The sequence below is a fragment of the Podarcis gaigeae genome (assembly GCF_964106915.1).
Source record: "Podarcis gaigeae genome assembly, chromosome: 5".
In the NCBI taxonomy this organism is placed as follows: Eukaryota; Metazoa; Chordata; class Lepidosauria; order Squamata; family Lacertidae; genus Podarcis; species Podarcis gaigeae.
In genome coordinates this window covers 57,329,787-57,346,103 of record NC_139681.1, presented here as the reverse complement: position 1 = coordinate 57,346,103, position 16,317 = coordinate 57,329,787, and the positions used below count along the sequence as shown (strand labels likewise).

Genomic DNA, 16,317 nt, shown 5'->3' with positions numbered 1-16,317 from the left:
CCTGCGATTGGCCCCTGGCTGAACGTTGTCCGTCGCGCCCGCATCAAAGATGGCGTCCAAAGGAGGATTCCTTCAGTGTCAAAAATGGCCGCCACGCAGGAGTCGCTTGACGCCGTGAAAAAGAGGGCGGGTTAGTGGGAAATGAAGTACGACTGCGCAAGTTTGATAAGGAAGAGGGCGAATCTGGGCCGGAGGTACAGGTACAGTCGGAGGGTAGAAGAAGGTGGGCTCTCGATTATTTTCCTGTTTGTAATGATCTGCCTGCGAAAGAGCTTTGTCACGATTCTCCTCTTCCCACCCGCCCGACTGCAGAATGGTGTCTCCCCATTCATTCTGCCTTAATTGCCTGCTCCATAGAGCTACGTTGGGGTTGACGCGCAAGCACGATTTACCTCCCGGTGGGCGGTTAGTTAGGTGGGTGATGAGTTGGCCAGGATCTCCTGTGCTTACAGGAGTTTCTGCACCGACCCTGCGAGGATCGCGTGCGCTTCCCTCCCTGGCCTCTTGCCTAGCTGCCTTTCGGTTGAATCATGCCTTTCCCACTACCCCTTTGTAACCCAGATGAAGGCAGGAAGTGGACTTACAAAGCCCACGAAAAGCTTATTCAGCAGTCCGCTTGCAAGGCGTGTGTAGATGTCCCCTTTATGCTCCTGGATGTGGGAGAGGGGCTGGGGCTTGGTTGCATTTAACAACTTGGGCAAAACCTTCTCCCCACAAAGCTCTTCTCACCTGGCAACTCGATGTGTAATTTCCAGCATGTTGAAAGAGGCATTTTGGCGAAACCCATGTTACCTTTTCCGGCTATTTTCTGCCGCAAAATTCCTTGCAAATGCAACTGAATCTTTCGTTTTGCTGTTACTTTCTGTGTTTTACAACCCACTCCCTCCCAACTGGACACAATATAGGGACCCTGGCTGAGAACATAGCCAAGGCATTTTGACTGATATGGTGCCATCATTGCTCATGGTGCCTTAGAGAGTTATAGATGTAAAAATAGACATTTCCCTGCCCCCAAGGAACTTAAAACAGTCTAGAACAGACAATGAGAAAAATCAACTATCAGTAAAACTTAGGTACGTCAGTCTGATCTTTGCTTGGAAATGCTTTCCACTCCATTCTGTTTCCAGCAGAGGCATGATTATTTAGTGTTCAAACTGTGTTATGTGCTTTCTTCGAGCACAAGGTCCATGAATCTCTGGCAGCACAGTTTAGTTTTCTAGCTCAAGCTGCTAAGCATCTGCCGTTTTAGATGTGGGGAAGCATAGTTTGATTCTCAGTAATGTCTCGGCAGCATTTTGACTAATGGGTGCATAGACAGAAAAGGCTGCCTACAATATTAGTCAAAGCTATGACTCTACTTTATTGTATGAGGACGTGGTTGCATGTTGCTGAAACACGTCAGCTGATGTGGCTGAAAAAGAAGCAAAACTTCCTAGTTTCATTTTCAGGCTTACTAGCTCTAGAAAGATACCCTGATACTTATTTCCCTTATTTTACATTAATAACGTATTGGGCCCTAACTCTGAATTTAACGCTTTTGAACTAATTTTAATCATCTTGTTCAAGCCACATTGCTAAACTATAAATCTGTGTAAATGTTTCTAAGATTAACTGAGCCCAATGTGCCACTCAGTGCAAGGATGTATGTGTTTCATTTTTAGTGATGTTACCTACTAATGCCTTCAAGTTAAGGCAGTGACTGAACCAATGTGCCACTGCTGCAAGAGTTCATCCCTTCTTGTGTCATCTCTGCAAGGTATTGTAGTGCAATTATTTATTTTTAATTCATTTTAAGTTGTGATGTGCTGCTGAAAGAGGACTTGACAATAACCACTCATCTGGGACAAGTTAAAACAGTGTCCAGGGCAAGATAAATCTGTATGCATTGTTTCCTTGCAATTCAATAAGCAGTGCATGGATTGCTCCTCTTCCCTGTTCCCTTCCTGTTATTACATAGGCGGGCAGATGCCTGTGCAACACTCTCCGCACTTGTGATTCTGAAGAACTGGTATTTAGAGGCGCATTGCAGCCAATACAGGAAATAATATACAGTCGTACCTTGGTTGTCGCACGCCTTGGTACTCGTACATTTTGGCTCCCAAACAATTGAAACCTGGAAGTGAGTGTTCCAGTTTTCGACCTTTTTTTGGAAGCCTCACGTCCGATGCGGCTTCCGATTGGCGGCAGGAGCTTACTGCAGCCAATCAGAACTTGTGCTTTGGTTTCCAAATGTTTTGGAAGTCGAACTGTGAAGAAGTACTTCCATTTATCCTGAGTCTTTCAAACTTCAGCTTCCTTGAATGGCCCCAAGTTCTTGCATTTTGATCAGTTTCAAATAATGGTATGGTTTTACTCCCACACTGTGTTTTGGGAGTGGGCTACAGGAGCCCATGTGTGCTTCCATTAACCATGATGGCGGAACAGGTGGGGTAGCCCTCAGCTGAGCAGATGAAACCAGTTGTGCTCTGAGAACAAATGGGGTGTGAGAGCTGTTGATTCAGGTGCAATCCGCTGGATTCACTAAACAACTTAGCACCGCTAACATTGTGGCTTTAAAATGTGGGATTACAACAGAAAACACAGTAGTGATGGGGCTGGTCTATAGAGATATATGCATGCTATAGATATGTTACTTTTGAGCAATTCATTCTGCAGCTGTTAGATAGGATGGCTAAACAGAACCACAGTGTTCAGATGTAGAGGGAAGGAATGGCAAATGGTCACTGCTGCCATCATGCCTTGCTCATGAAATTTGATACAGTACTTGCTATTATTCAGTCAACAGAACACTATTGTGGATACTATTGGAAGCAAAACACAGAGAGAGATGGACCCAAATTAAGAGCTCATTGTTAATTAGAGTAGGCCTACTGAAATAATGGACCTAAGTAAATTGATTTCATTGAATTTACTCTCAGTATGATTATTGTTGGATATTGGTAACTTCATCCCTTAGATTTGTTCCCTGCCCTTTGCTCTCCTCCTCCCATTGCCTTTGACACACAACAGCTGTTTTTAACTCTACTATAACGGAAGGCACACAGGTGAGACTTATCTTCTGCCCACTAAAGCTGTAAATGTAGGCAGTTGAAGGGCTACTTTTGGCATTGGTGATGGCCTTGTTTTTGAGCTGTTCATGGAAACTAGGAGACAGCTCTGTTTTCTGCAGCTGGTGTCTCCAAGCAGGTCTGCTAGCTATTCCTCACCTCTACACTCTCACCTGAAGCTATGGATACAAGCTAATCTGGGTCTCAAGCAGACAATGAAGAGCATTATAGGCAGCACATAAAAGCACAGTAGGCCCTCCTCTGTCTCCCTCGGCTCTGAAGGCTGCAGCCATCTGATACCCTGGCTTAGCAAACCTTCTTTGCTACTGTAAGACAGCCTTAGCCTTTAAATCCTATTAGAAATCTCCTTTTGAACCAGAGAGCAAAAACTGCCTGCAGCTGGAGTTTTTATTTTTTTATTTTGCCCCAAGCTAAATGGACCTGGTTCTTTTGGTGATGGTAGGTGGGTCAGGAAGAGGGAGTGCACTGAATCTAAGAAACTGAACTGCACAATTTTGTTGTCTCTCTGACAGGGGTAATGATGGTTCGGCTCCATCCAAGAACTAGTAGGTGCTGGAGGGAGAGACCCTATTGGAACTGGAGGTGATGTGGGCAGCCCAAGGACTCTGAGGGAGCCACCATGGGTTTCAGGCTGTTGGCTTGCCTCTTCAACCTGCCTGTTGCAGTGGTCTACGGGTCTCTGTCCCTCTTCATTTCCATTTTGCACAACGTCTTCCTCCTCTACTACGTGGACACCTTTGTTTCTGTATATAAGATTGATAAACTCTCCTTCTGGGTTGGAGAGGTGAGTTTTGAACTTTTTAACAACTTACATTTCCTCCCTGCTTTGTCAGAGCTAGATAACTGGGTTCTGAAACAACAAAGAGGCTCATGGCATCTTAAAGGCTAATAATAGTGTATATTTCATGGCACAGCTTTTGTGAATAAGGTTCCTAAATTGTTCATCCTCAGTTGGCAGTTGTCTCTATCTGAAACAGTGGTAAAAAGCGAGATTAAATGGCAATGAAGTGCAAAAAGTACGGTGTGTGGTGGCGATTGTATGTCAAACTTAAAATCAACACAGTGACCATTCACAAGGGCAGTATTTGATCTGGAGAGCACTGGCATAGAAAAGCTGTTGCGTATCAGTGACCACTTCCGTTATTGCTTGCAGAAGTCTTTAAACCGGACATTGTTAAGTACTAAAATAATAATTATGTCTGCAGCAGGAGGATTGGATGTTGAAATGGTTTTAACCACAGGCTGTCTCACTGGGTATTCTCTGCTTTTCCTCCAGACTGTGTTTCTGATTTGGAACAGCCTCAACGATCCTCTCTTTGGCTGGCTGAGTGATCGGGCTTTCCTTAGCACGCAACAGTAAGCAGAGCTTTATTTATGTCCTGCATTGAATATTAAAGAGTGCTGAATTGCTATGAAGGGTCAAGGAGACCACTGAAAGAACATGTTTAAATGATTAGTTTCTTTTAACAAGCATATTTCTCTGGAGGCAACTCTCACAGCTTTTAACCCATTCAGTTGTACATGTGGCCCTCGTTTTGACTAGCAGTCCGGTTGCCTTTCATCTCGTCCCCCCTCCCTCCTTGTCTGGTACCAATAATGTTTTATATCCTTTTCCTCTTCTTGGAAATGGTGGATACCTGTTTTTATTTTGCTGAATGATGAATTTGCACACTGTGGTGGTGAATTATCCAGGTTTAGCTTCTTTGAGGTAGGGCCAGCATTCAGAAGGTTCCATTTTCAATCCCTGACATCTCTAGGAAGAACTGGGAGAAGAGACCCTGGTCAGAAACCCTGGAGAGCCCCTGCCAGTCAGTGCAGACAGCACTGAGTTGGGTAGACCAATGGTATGAGTCAGTGTAAGACCGTTTCCTGTGTGCACAATGGTGCAGTATGAGCATTATAAACAACAAAAGTGGGACCTACAACAGTACGTTGCAGTGGAGTCTAAGCTTCCAGCCAGTCATGCTCTTTTTAAGGAACTGCTGTTTCTCTCCCCTCTTCTGGTTTTCTACAGCAGGTAGACAGTATACTGTGGTCCCTGAGCATGCTCAGTCCATATTGAGCTGTTTTGTGTCCTCATCCCCTTAAGTTTTTTTTTTCATTTTTGCAAAACTTTGGATTCTTGCAAGCTTGCTGATGCCTCATTCCTGTGGGTAGATGGTACTGTTGCTATTATGAAGGTCCACACCTGAAGGATGAGTTTGTGATATATACGCATGTGTGATGACAATGTAGGGAAGATGGACCAATGCTCAGAGTGACAAAGCAAATTGGCTTGCTAGAATGGTTTTGAGAACCCCCCCCACACACACTGGTTTAATGGGTTACAAACTTTTAGGCAATCGAAACAAAGCAGGAAAGAGTGCTAAACAGTGATGAAAGAGGGTAGCAGAAAGGTGAGGTGAATGGATAACACAAAAGATTGAAGAGGAGGAAAACCACTATGTAATTTTATAGTTGTGGGAGGGGGCCCAACCAATTTTCATGGGCAATGTGTTTCTTCTCTTGTAGGTCTGGAGTGGCGATTTCCACTCCGGAAGTGGTTTTGAAGAGACTCAAGGCCCTGAGCCGCAATGGCCCCCTCTTTGCTATGTCATTCCTGGCTTTCTGGATTGCCTGGGCCACCCCAGGCCTGCAGTTCCTCATCTGCCTCTGCCTGTATGACAGCTTCCTCACCATGGTGGATCTCAACCAGAACGCTTTGCTCGCTGACCTCGCTGTGTCTGCAAAGGACAGGACCGGCCTCAATTTCTACTCGTCACTCTTCAGTGCCATTGGCTCTCTCTCTGTCTTCATGTCCTATGCTGTGTGGAACAAGGAGGACTTCTTCTCCTTCCGGATATTTTGCGTGGTGCTGGCTTTTGGCTCGGCAGTTGGTTTTACCCTGGCCACATGGCTCCTGAGGCAGAGGTTTCAGACTGAGGGACACGTGAAGTGGGATGAAAACGCAGCTTTGAAAGAGTGAGTGGTGCTGGGTTGTATAATAACCATTCTCCATTTAAATATGCTGTCCAATGAGCATAGTGTATTGCTTGTAGGCCAACAGCGGACACTTTAACACGCTGCAAGGTTCTTTGAAACAGCAGGCACAAACATTCCCAAGTTCAGGGAGAGTGATTTGTAAGTAATATGTGTGCAGTTTGGTTAAAAAACGAAGCATGCATTTGGGCTTCTTTGATTCATGGTTGATGGGAGGGCAAGGAAGCCATGCCTTCCTAGTGTGATGGAAAGCTTTTACACATTGAATTAACTACCGACATGTGACCATGGCTTCAGTACCTGGGCTAATGGGATTTTACACTTGACTCTCTGGATGTGACTAGCTGGCATAAGCAGTAGGGTCTTGCCGGCAAGTGGGTGCACAGTAGGCCTGTCTTCTGGAGTTACCTTGCTTCTTGTTCCTTTCCTCTATCAAGGTTAGGAGCAGTGCCTACTTAGTACTAGCCGTGGTCTTGTTGTCTTTTTAAAAATTGTGCTTTAAAATCTCTCTCCCTCTGTGTGTATTTTGCAAAGTGAAAGAAAAAAAACACTGCATATAATTCAATAGATGCTAAGGCCCAGGTGGTCTACAGTATCTCATATGATTAAATATATTTAGTGATAGCTGAGTGCCAGTCTTTGCCCTTGCTCTGCCTGCCTTTCTATGAAAGTGTTAGCTTCAGTATTCTGAGATGCAGAATGATGAAAGAAAATATTACTATCCACAGTGTGTATAGATCTCACCATTGAATGTCCAATGCTGGTAGCAAAAAACTGGGGCAAAATACTGTATTGAACAGTCTGTCGAAATGATTTTCCAAAAGTTTCTCTGTAAAAAAAATATGGTTCTGGCCTTCTGTGCTGGAGTTAATTCAGTGATACTAGTTAACCCCTAGTAGCTTCATCCTAATCAATTTTTAATCAAGCATAAATTGTATTTTTATTGCCTTTTGATTTTGTAAACTAGTTCAAAACATATTCTATGAAAAAGACAAAAGACAGACTTCTCTGGTAAGAACATTAAGAACACAGTGTGATGGTTGTTATTGTTACAGAATCTAAATTGGCTGCACAATAACATATTGAGTCATTTGCATTCTGCCATTTCAAGAAGCTCATTTGTGACTGCCTTGGGACTATCCTGTATAATCTTTTCAAAAGCTCTGTAAGACTGCAAAAGTGACATGCTCAACCAGGTGAAGTCTGTGACCAAATACAAATTTGAACTTGGCACCTTACCCATCACTTGATACTGACTGAAATGTGTCCATTTCTTCCTCCAGACTGTATATTGACCATCCATCTGTGCAACAAGAGAAGAGAATCACTCTGGCTGAGTACCTCAAGCAGCTCTCCCGACACCGCAACTTTCTCTGGTTTGTCTCTATGAACCTGATCCAGGTAGGTGTAGCATGGGCTCACCTATCAGAGTCCAGGTGGCCTCCCACATGATAGAATAAATCTGTCTTGCTCCTGAGGCCAACCTCCTGCCTATTGGAGCCGATAAATATTTGGCAAGGTGTGGATTAGAATGTGACACTAATCTGGATTTTTGTATAATGAATTTCACAGGTCAGTCTGCAGCTTATGCACAGGACATGAAGCTTTATCAAAATAGCCTTTGATTTCCTGCACAGGCTCAAAGAAGGGCTTGCATGATGCATGTTTGTGATAAGAATCTGTGTTCTCAGGAAAATCCTTCCCTCTCCCACAGCAAATCAAGGCCTTCTGTTTGAGGAACAGAGCTGGAGCCAGCCTTTCAATGCCTATAGCACAGGGGCAAACAAAGGCTCTCTCTTCACCCCTCATCACTGTCGCTTGGTTGCATGAGGACAGTCCAGAAGGCTATTGGCATCAGCCCTCCTCTTGCCTCCAGGCAGATGCTGATATAGATACAGCCATCTTATGGTGTGGCACAAATGGGATGAGGGGAAACCAGCTGCTTCTGCACCTTAAATGATTGGAGCACAGCCTTTCAGGGTAATTTTGAGAGAGTGTGATGTCAAAGCAGAGCCCACGAGAGAGCATTCCCATTCCCCCCCCACACTGCCTCCCTGTGTCATAGTTATTCTCTTCCTGTGCTCCTCCTAGAGATTGTTGTGCACTCTGAGCGTCTTGGCACAACACCTCCATTTACCTCCCCACATGGCATGTTTGTGTGTGGTTGGAATGAAGATTCCTGTTTTATGGTTTGATACATTACGTACTCTTCTCATTGCCATTTTTAGAGCTCTGACCAATGTCGTCTTTTGCAGGTTTTTCACTGCCACTTTAACAGCAACTTCTTTCCCCTCTTCCTGGAGCACCTGCTGTCTGATCGTATCTCACTCTCCATGGGATCATTTCTGCTTGGTGAGTCCAAGGTTGGGCATAGGAGGGAATGGAGGCTTGATTTCTAGAAATGGACTAGAGAGATCTGCCTAGAAACTGGTGGGGATTTGGGTGGGGAGGATTTATCCAAATTCAGATAAATGCAGCTTCTGTGAAAGAAGGATGAAAACTTGTTGCTGGATCTGCCTCTAGTGTGTTGGTTAGAGAAATCTTAAGCAATGCTAACCAGGATTATTTTACTCCTTGTGTGAGACTAGATCAGCCTTGGCTAACCTGGTACTCTCCAGATGTTTTGAACTGCAGCTGGGAGTTGCAGTCCAAAGAATGAGGGCACAAAGTTTTTGAAGGCTGGGCTAGACAGATGGTCTCAAATGAAATTTTATTGTTTCCAACAGAATGCAAGTTTGTTTATTGCTGGTTGCCTGCATTGATACTTCGTTTGTTCCTTGTGACAATAACGAGCCATAGCTGAATGCTTGCTTTCTTTGAACCCATTTGGTTTTTCTCCTTAGGAGTTTCCTACGTGGCTCCTCATCTCAACAACCTCTACTTCCTGTCTCTCTGCCAGAGGTGGGGGGTATATGCAGTGGTGCGAGGGCTCTTCTTCCTGAAGCTGTTGCTCGGTGTGATTATGCTCCTTGCTGGACCAGATTGGATCTACCTGCTCTGCTTCTTCATAGCCAGGTACCCCACTCTCCTGCTAAGGCCCTGGGGAACTGGCCTGGGTATGAACAACAGGCCATGTCCATGGCATTGGGGTAGTTGATTAAGCATGTATTATGAGTCATAGAGCCAAAGCTAGACTCTAGACAGGAGTAGCCAATACCCTCCAGATGTTCTTGGTCCACATCTCCCATCAGACCCAACCATAAAGGCCCAACGGTCGGGGATGGTGAGAATAGTCATTTTTGGAACGTGCTTTTGTGTGTTCTGTACTCCACCTTGATAGCTTTCTACTATGAAACTATCTAAATAAAGATTAAAAAAAATTATAGCCCATCAACATCTAGGGCTGGGTTTCACATTCGCTGCTTCTGCTGAACTGTAAATTCTTGGCCGTGTGCTCAGCTGTTTATATCTGCTGAGAATATGTCTATTCTCAGGATCATCCAGAGAGGCAACAGGTGAGTCCTTTATATTCAGACGGGGTGAGGTGTTAGTTATATGCATGGGCACATGGGAATTAAGATCCTTAAAAACTCAATGTTTGTTGGTTTTTAAATAAAAATCCAGCTTTCGTAAATTTGGGGGATGGACTTTTAAAAAATGTGCTAATCTAGCTAAGGGTTGCTTGTGGTGAAAACCCATGTGATCCAAGGCAGGACCTTTTTCCATTTGTTTTGTACTACCTCCTTGTAGGTCATACCCCCAAGTATGTAAATAGTAAGTTTTTCTGGTTCTTCTGTATATATTTTGTTTATCTGCAACCCTTTCAGGGTCCACAGTGCCTGTGTCTGCTGTTAACCTTCCTGTTCTTCTCTTCTCCCCAGCAACCGCGTGTTCACGGAAGGGACCTGTAAGCTGCTGAACTTGGTGGTCACCGACCTGGTAGATGAAGACTTGGTGCTGAATCGAAGGCAGCAGGCTGCCTCGGCCCTCTTGTTTGGCATGGTTGCCTTGGTAACCAAACCAGGCCAGACCTTTGCCCCCTTAATTGGCACCTGGCTCCTGTGTGCTTATACAGGTAGGTGATAGGCTGGGCACATGGCTGAGCAGTCGAATGGGAATTGAGACGACAACAATTGATGGCTTCTCTGACTTCAGAGTGGAGGATAATTGTTAATAATATAGGGGAGGATATTCATTTGGGACTCCCCACCCCCGCAGGATATTTAATGGGTGTAGCTTGTACAATCTGTACACCATCCTGACATGTTGTGTCCCTGCTCAGGACACACTGTTCAAGGGTTCAGTTGCTGGAACATGAACATACCACTAAGGAAGACTGTCTCTCCACGGTGGAATGTTCAGTATTTTCTCTGTCTCTAGAGGAGTGCCTAGTGAGCTTGCTACTTGAAGCTGCAGGCTAGGGTGCTTAGTTGTGCACAGATCCTAGTTCCTCAGTACATAAAAAGAGCCAAAGGCCCATCTAGTCCAGCTTTCTGCTCTCTCAGTGGCCAGCCAGATGCCCGTGGGAAGCCTGCAAGCCGGACCTTAGCACAACAGTGCTCTTCCCGGTTGTGATTCCCAGCATCTGGCACTCAGTCAAACATAACCACCATGGCTAGCAGCTATTGATCTAATTCTCTTTTAAAGCCATCCAAGTTGGTGGACATCATTGTCTCCTGTGGGAGCAAATCTTACATTTTGACTGTGGAGAGGTATTTCCTTGTCTATCCTGAATCTTCTGTCCTGAATTTAGCTCTATTGGATGGTCCAGAGTTAAAGTAACAGGTGGGAGAAAAACCTTTCTGTGTCCACTTTCTCCACACCATGCCTCCTTTTCACAGAATCATAGAATTGTAGAATTGGAAGGCACCACAAAAGTCATCTAGTCCAGCCCTGCAATGCAGGAATCATTTGCCCAACGTGGAGCGCGAACCATGACCCTCAGGTTCAGAGTCTCATGCTCTACCAACTCTACCATGTCCCCTCTTACTCCCTTTTCTCTGAATTAAAAAGCCACAAACATTGCAACTTTTCCTCATAGGGGAGTTGCCCCATTCCCCTGATGGTTGGCTGCCTTTTTTGGAACCTTTTCTCTGTGCCTTTGACTACAGTTTCAAGGGAAAGGATGGTGTGGTGGGATGGGGTGGGGTGGGATTTCCGCTTCATGTTTCAAGGATGGAGCCTTCCCTCCAAGCAAACTCCTAAGCAGCCAAGAAAACGTCGTTCTTGGGGAAAGGTGCTGCCTTCTCCCTTTAACAAGGAAAGTTCACAAAGATTGCTGCTTCCAGTGAATGGAAAGGAGGCGCCTGGATTTGCGGCTAGCGTAATAGAGGGAAGAAACGAAGAAGAGGTTTCAAGTAGAAATCACAGCGTCTCTTTTGCATGATCAACAGCTAGATTGAAACTGGACGCTCTCAGCACTCATAATGTCAACAAGTCCACATTCAGCTGACTCAGCAATTTATGTTCCAGGTTACGACATTTTCCAGCGGGATGCCCTGAGCAATATCGTGAGTGCCCAGCCCAAGTTGGCTTCCAACACAGCCTGGGAACCGACGCTGCGCCAGGGCTGCTTCTACCTCCTTGTTTTTGTCCCCATCACATGTGCATTGCTGCAGCTCCTCAGCTGGTCACAATTCACCCTGCATGGGAGGCACCTCCAGAGAGTGAAAGCTCAGCGCCAGACTTTCACGGAAAGTCAGTCCCAAGAAATCAAGACCATTTAATTTTCCCGTGTATCAGCAGAAAATATCACTGATCGTTCTGGACTTCTGCAGAATCAATTCAACAAGGCGAGGGTAGAAGAAAAAGGGCAACTGATACTCTTCTTGGTTAAAGTTGGTGAGTGGAAGCTTTTGAGTTGGCGTTACCATTACCTGGTTTTCAGCGTCACTTAAAAATGCACCTCCTTACGCAAACTTGGAGGAAATTGATTCAGCAAGGCCACATGTAATTGATGAAGGTCACAGGAAGTATTGATATGGTTTGGTTTCTAGTTACTAATGGTTTGGTTCTTTTATTTTCTTGCTCAATTTTCTTTATATAAATATACAAAAGTTAAACACTCTTCCTTGCTTTTGGCAGGTCCATGCCTCTTGCTCCAGCACACGGCAGCAGATACAGATGTTGCCCTCTCTGATCTCCCAAATCCTCCTTGGCTTGCAGCTCCAATATTCTCTGGCTTTGGCTCTTGCTGGTCTCTTGCAGCAGCTACAACTGCTCCACCAGCTGCTTCTCCCTCTCATGGCTCTCTTGGAGCTTCTGGGCCAAGGTCTTGGCCTCCTCACGCAGCTGCCAGTTGAGGGCCCTGACATTCTTTAGCTCCTCATCTAGGTTGTCCTCCCTCTTGTGGCTGGCCAGGTCCGCATCTGCTCACTCAGCTTATTGTTGACTCCCTCCATCTTGTTCTCCTTCTCTTGGAGCTCCTGGGCCAAGGCCTTGTTCTTGTCCTTCAGCAGCTTCAGCTCCTCCCCCTCCTGTCTGTCTATGTTTTGTTGCTCCTTTTCAATAGTTAGGCACTGGTTCTGCTCCTTATAATTTTGTACTTGGGCCTTAGGGTCCCTGGAGGCCCGCTTCTTCTCACCCCCGCCAGCACCAGCAGGAGCAGCAACTGACTTAGGGGCTGCCACAGCTGCCGTCCCACGGGATCCTTTGTCATTGACAACTCTGATTCTCTTATTTTGCTGTAATTGTTCTAAATTTTAAAACACAGTATCATAGGCAGTAACCAAGTCCAGCAAAGTTTCTGGTTTGTAGGTAAAGCACTTCCATAGTGTTTCAGCCTGTATGGCTGATAGTGCTTTTTGACCAAAGCTTCGTAATAAGCCGTATTTTTTGCTCCATAAGATGCACCTGACCATAAGACGCACCTAGTTTTTAGAGGAGGAAAACAAGAAAAAAATATTCTGAACGAAGCAGTGGATGTATGATTTTTGTGGTTCATGCCGTGGCCACAGACATATGTGATCTGATGGTGAATTTGGGGTGACCCAATGCAAAAATCCTGAGGATCCTTGTGGATCCGTGCTTTGCAACCACATTTTTGTGCCATAGTGGCCCCACGAAACAGTGGATGCATGATTTTTTTGGTGCAGGCTATAGCCATTGACATGCTATGTGATTTGATGGTGAATTTGGGGTGACCCAATGCAAAAATCCTGAGGATCCATGCTTTTGCCTCCCCCCTTCCAAGCAGCCTCCTTTATCGCTAGCGTCCCTTATCTCCCTCCTGATCGCTTGCCGATCAGTTGCTCAGCGGCTTCGTTTCAACACCCCCTTCCCTCTTGTTTGCCTTAGCGTCTTTTCCTTAGCTGGAGCAGTTTTTTGCTCCTCCTTTTCTTCTAATTTCTCTCATCATTGCTTGTTTTAGTATTCCTGTCTCCTCTCCTTGCAAGTTCGCTGTCTTTACCTCCCCCCTTTACCTGCACCCTATCTCCCTCCCGATTGCTTGCCGATCAACTGCTCAGTGGCTTCCTTTCAACACCCCCTTTCAACACTTTTCAACACAATCTGCTTTTCGCCCCTGGGCAATTTGGCTCCAGGGACCACGCATTTGCTCCATAAGATGCACAGACATTTCCCCTTACTTTTTAGGAGAAAAAAAGTGTGTCCTATGGAGCGAAAAATACGGTGCCTCCTGGAGCATCCCCTGCCCCCAAGGCAGGACTGTGTAGGATCCACCTTGAAGAGGTCATGAGAGTGTTAAAAGCTTGCATCTGCTATCTTCAGCCAAAGTTGGTCCAGAAAAAGTCATCACCTTGCCTTAAAAAAGAAAAAAGAAAATTCTTAATATTGACTTGCTGATCATGTTTATTTTTATTCATTCCAGAGGAAGTCACTGGGAAACTAAGTAGTCAGGTAAAGATGCTGTATATTACTAACAAGTTGATGGGGAAACATTGAGTAAACTAGGAGTATCCTGGTACTTGTATCCTAACCTCTTGGGAACTGCATACATAGAGCCTTGGCTCTGATTTGGGTGCTCGATAGTAGGGTTGATACTTTCATCCTTCCCCTCTGCACTGGATTTGATTGTTTGGCATACCTCGCTCCCTGCACCCATCCTATCAGGGCATAGTTTAACTGTGGAAGCCAGAATCTCTTCAAAATGTGACTTGATTCCTTCCAGAAGACATCTGGGTACTCCACTTATAGTACATGCTCACTCTGTGGGGAAACAGCACTCTTCCTTCTCGGAATTTATCCTTTTCAAGAAAACAAGTGCACCTGTTCTTACACTATCGCAGCCATGGCAGGATTTGTGCTGAAAGCTGGGGGGTCCGTGAGGTGGATGCAGAGCTGTGTCACCAGAAGCTTGGAGGTATACCTGGCCACCAAGTTTTGACGTCACAATGGGATCAACCTTGAATGAAGCTGTTCCAAGCTGTTTTAGAATGAATTTCTAAAATTTCCCCAAGTCCTGTCCCCCTGGTCAGCATGGCCTGTGGTCAGGGATGATGGGAGCTGTGGTCAAGCATCATCTGGGGGGAGGACACAATTTCCTCATCCCTTCGCTTGGATGAAAGACCAGCCTTTGTCAGGAGACACTCATCCTAGTTTTTCTGTGGGACCAGATATTTTTTAAGATTGTAGCTATTATACTTACCAGCACAGGAATCTCCAAGGGCAACTTGAGGCTTATTCTTGAGGTACTAGTCATTGTCGTCCCTGTCCTCCTCATGAGCAAAGCAATTTGGAGTTATGCTAGTCCCTACAGAATTGACTTAAGAGGACAAGACCTTGGAGAGTGGTACTATGCATGTCGCAGGGGGGGGGGGATGATGCCTTTTCTGAAGAAATTTCCTGCCCTGGAGGAGAGTTGACAGTTGCAAAACCAAGCTTGGCTGCAGAGTATCAGTCACAGGAAGTGGCCCATCACCTAATGACAAAAAGATCTACTAGATTACGGCCAAGACAGGGAGGAGAGACTTCCTGAGTTATTCCCTCAGGCTCCTAGAGGTAGCAAGTACCTCACTCCTCATATTGCCTCTACAACCTAGGAAGGGCAAGCAGAATTTCCTCAGGACTGTTCTGCTCTTTCCACAACTCTCTTTTTCTGATGACTCACCTCTGAGGGAAGCTAGGGGAATGCCAGGCTTCCCTGAAGTTATTCCAGAGCTGAATCTTCTTGGGTCTCTGAGGGATTGAGAATCACATCCTGCCTTCATCAAGCAGTGAAGGAGGAAGGCAGCTGGCTGTGTGAATCAGGGTTCAAGTCCTGTGACCCCCGAGTTCAATAGCTGCCTTCACTGGAATATCCCTCTGCTCTTGGTCCGAGACCCTTCTGGCCGCCATTGTAGAAAACGGAAGAATCCAGATCTCCTTGGGACCAAATTGCATCCTTCTCTTTGTGTGCCAAAGCAGGTGGCACTTGGAGAGGGTGGGGAAGCGTTCTCAAGTTTCTACAGGCAGTAGCTCAGCCAGCCACTGTAATTGCCATTTCCCCTCTCAATTTGTGAGAGCAATGATGATGAGAAAATGTTTACAGTATCACTTTTGTATCACTCGATGGCTACATTCTAATTTATTTCTCTAATTTAACAAGCCAAGTGCGTCAAAACTTATTACATTAAAGTGTCTTTCTTTTTAAAGCTATTTTTGTAGTGTGGTGTTTTGGGAATGTACACAGTAATCAAGATGGAGGGCTCTTTTAAAGAGCTGGTGTGAAAAGTTTATCCCCTTGCCAAGCCAAAAATTCTCATGCCTTCAACTATACCACTGAGCACAGCTTGTAGGATGTCCTTACCAGCTTGTAGAGCATCCTTGTTCCTGCAAGCATCTGCTTTTTATTTATTTATTGTGTTTCTATCCCACCTCCAAGAATGCCTTGTTTGGTTGGAAAGCCATTTTCACGGCTGGAATGCCCCTTGCTATACAAAAGAGAATCACACCAATTGCTCTGGCATGTGGCCTCTTGAAACCTGACCCTGAGATAATAGAAACTTTGAGCTGAAAAAAAGATTATCCATCCCAGGCAGATGGTGACCAAGTGTGCAGAGAAGATGGGATGTTACATACAGGTCTGTTCTCTGCACAAGTACAAAATCCATGCTAGAATGGAGAATTACAAGAGGAAAACATGTTGGCTTATTCCTTGCATTTGCTGTTTGAACTAGCACTCTAAGCCAAACTGCCCTTTTTAGTCCTGGAGCTCTACTACTAATTTATTCTACATTAAGCCCATAAATAAAGGTTCTAGTATAAAGGAGAAGTAATTAGCTGAAGAATTAGGGAACATCTGTTCTGAACAAATAGGTAAGCTAAATGTTGGCACCTATTGTAAGGAGCATCTTCACGACCTTGATCTTGAGTAAGCTGCCATAGCTGTAAG

At 45.2% G+C, this 16,317-nt stretch overlaps 1 protein-coding gene across 5 annotated transcripts; it reads left to right on the top strand.

The window, feature by feature from the left end:
- Positions 1-86: 86 nt before the first annotated feature.
- On the top strand, positions 87-15,581 carry MFSD13A (major facilitator superfamily domain containing 13A). Of its 5 annotated transcripts, none has more exons than XM_083738021.1 (10): positions 87-194; positions 1,662-1,756; positions 3,581-3,852; positions 4,345-4,424; positions 5,580-6,029; positions 7,331-7,448; positions 8,303-8,399; positions 8,891-9,062; positions 9,869-10,062; positions 11,460-15,581. In XM_083738021.1, exons 3-10 carry the CDS (start codon positions 3,688-3,690, stop codon positions 11,711-11,713), a joined length of 1,530 nt encoding a protein of 509 aa, XP_083594147.1. In that variant the 5' UTR covers positions 87-194; positions 1,662-1,756; positions 3,581-3,687; the 3' UTR covers positions 11,714-15,581. The 5 variants fall into 5 exon arrangements, with proteins under 5 accessions (XP_083594147.1, XP_083594146.1, XP_083594145.1 ...); XM_083738020.1 differs by having other exon boundaries at positions 103-200; XM_083738019.1 differs by having other exon boundaries at positions 135-223.
- The last annotated feature ends 736 nt before the right edge of the window (positions 15,582-16,317 follow it).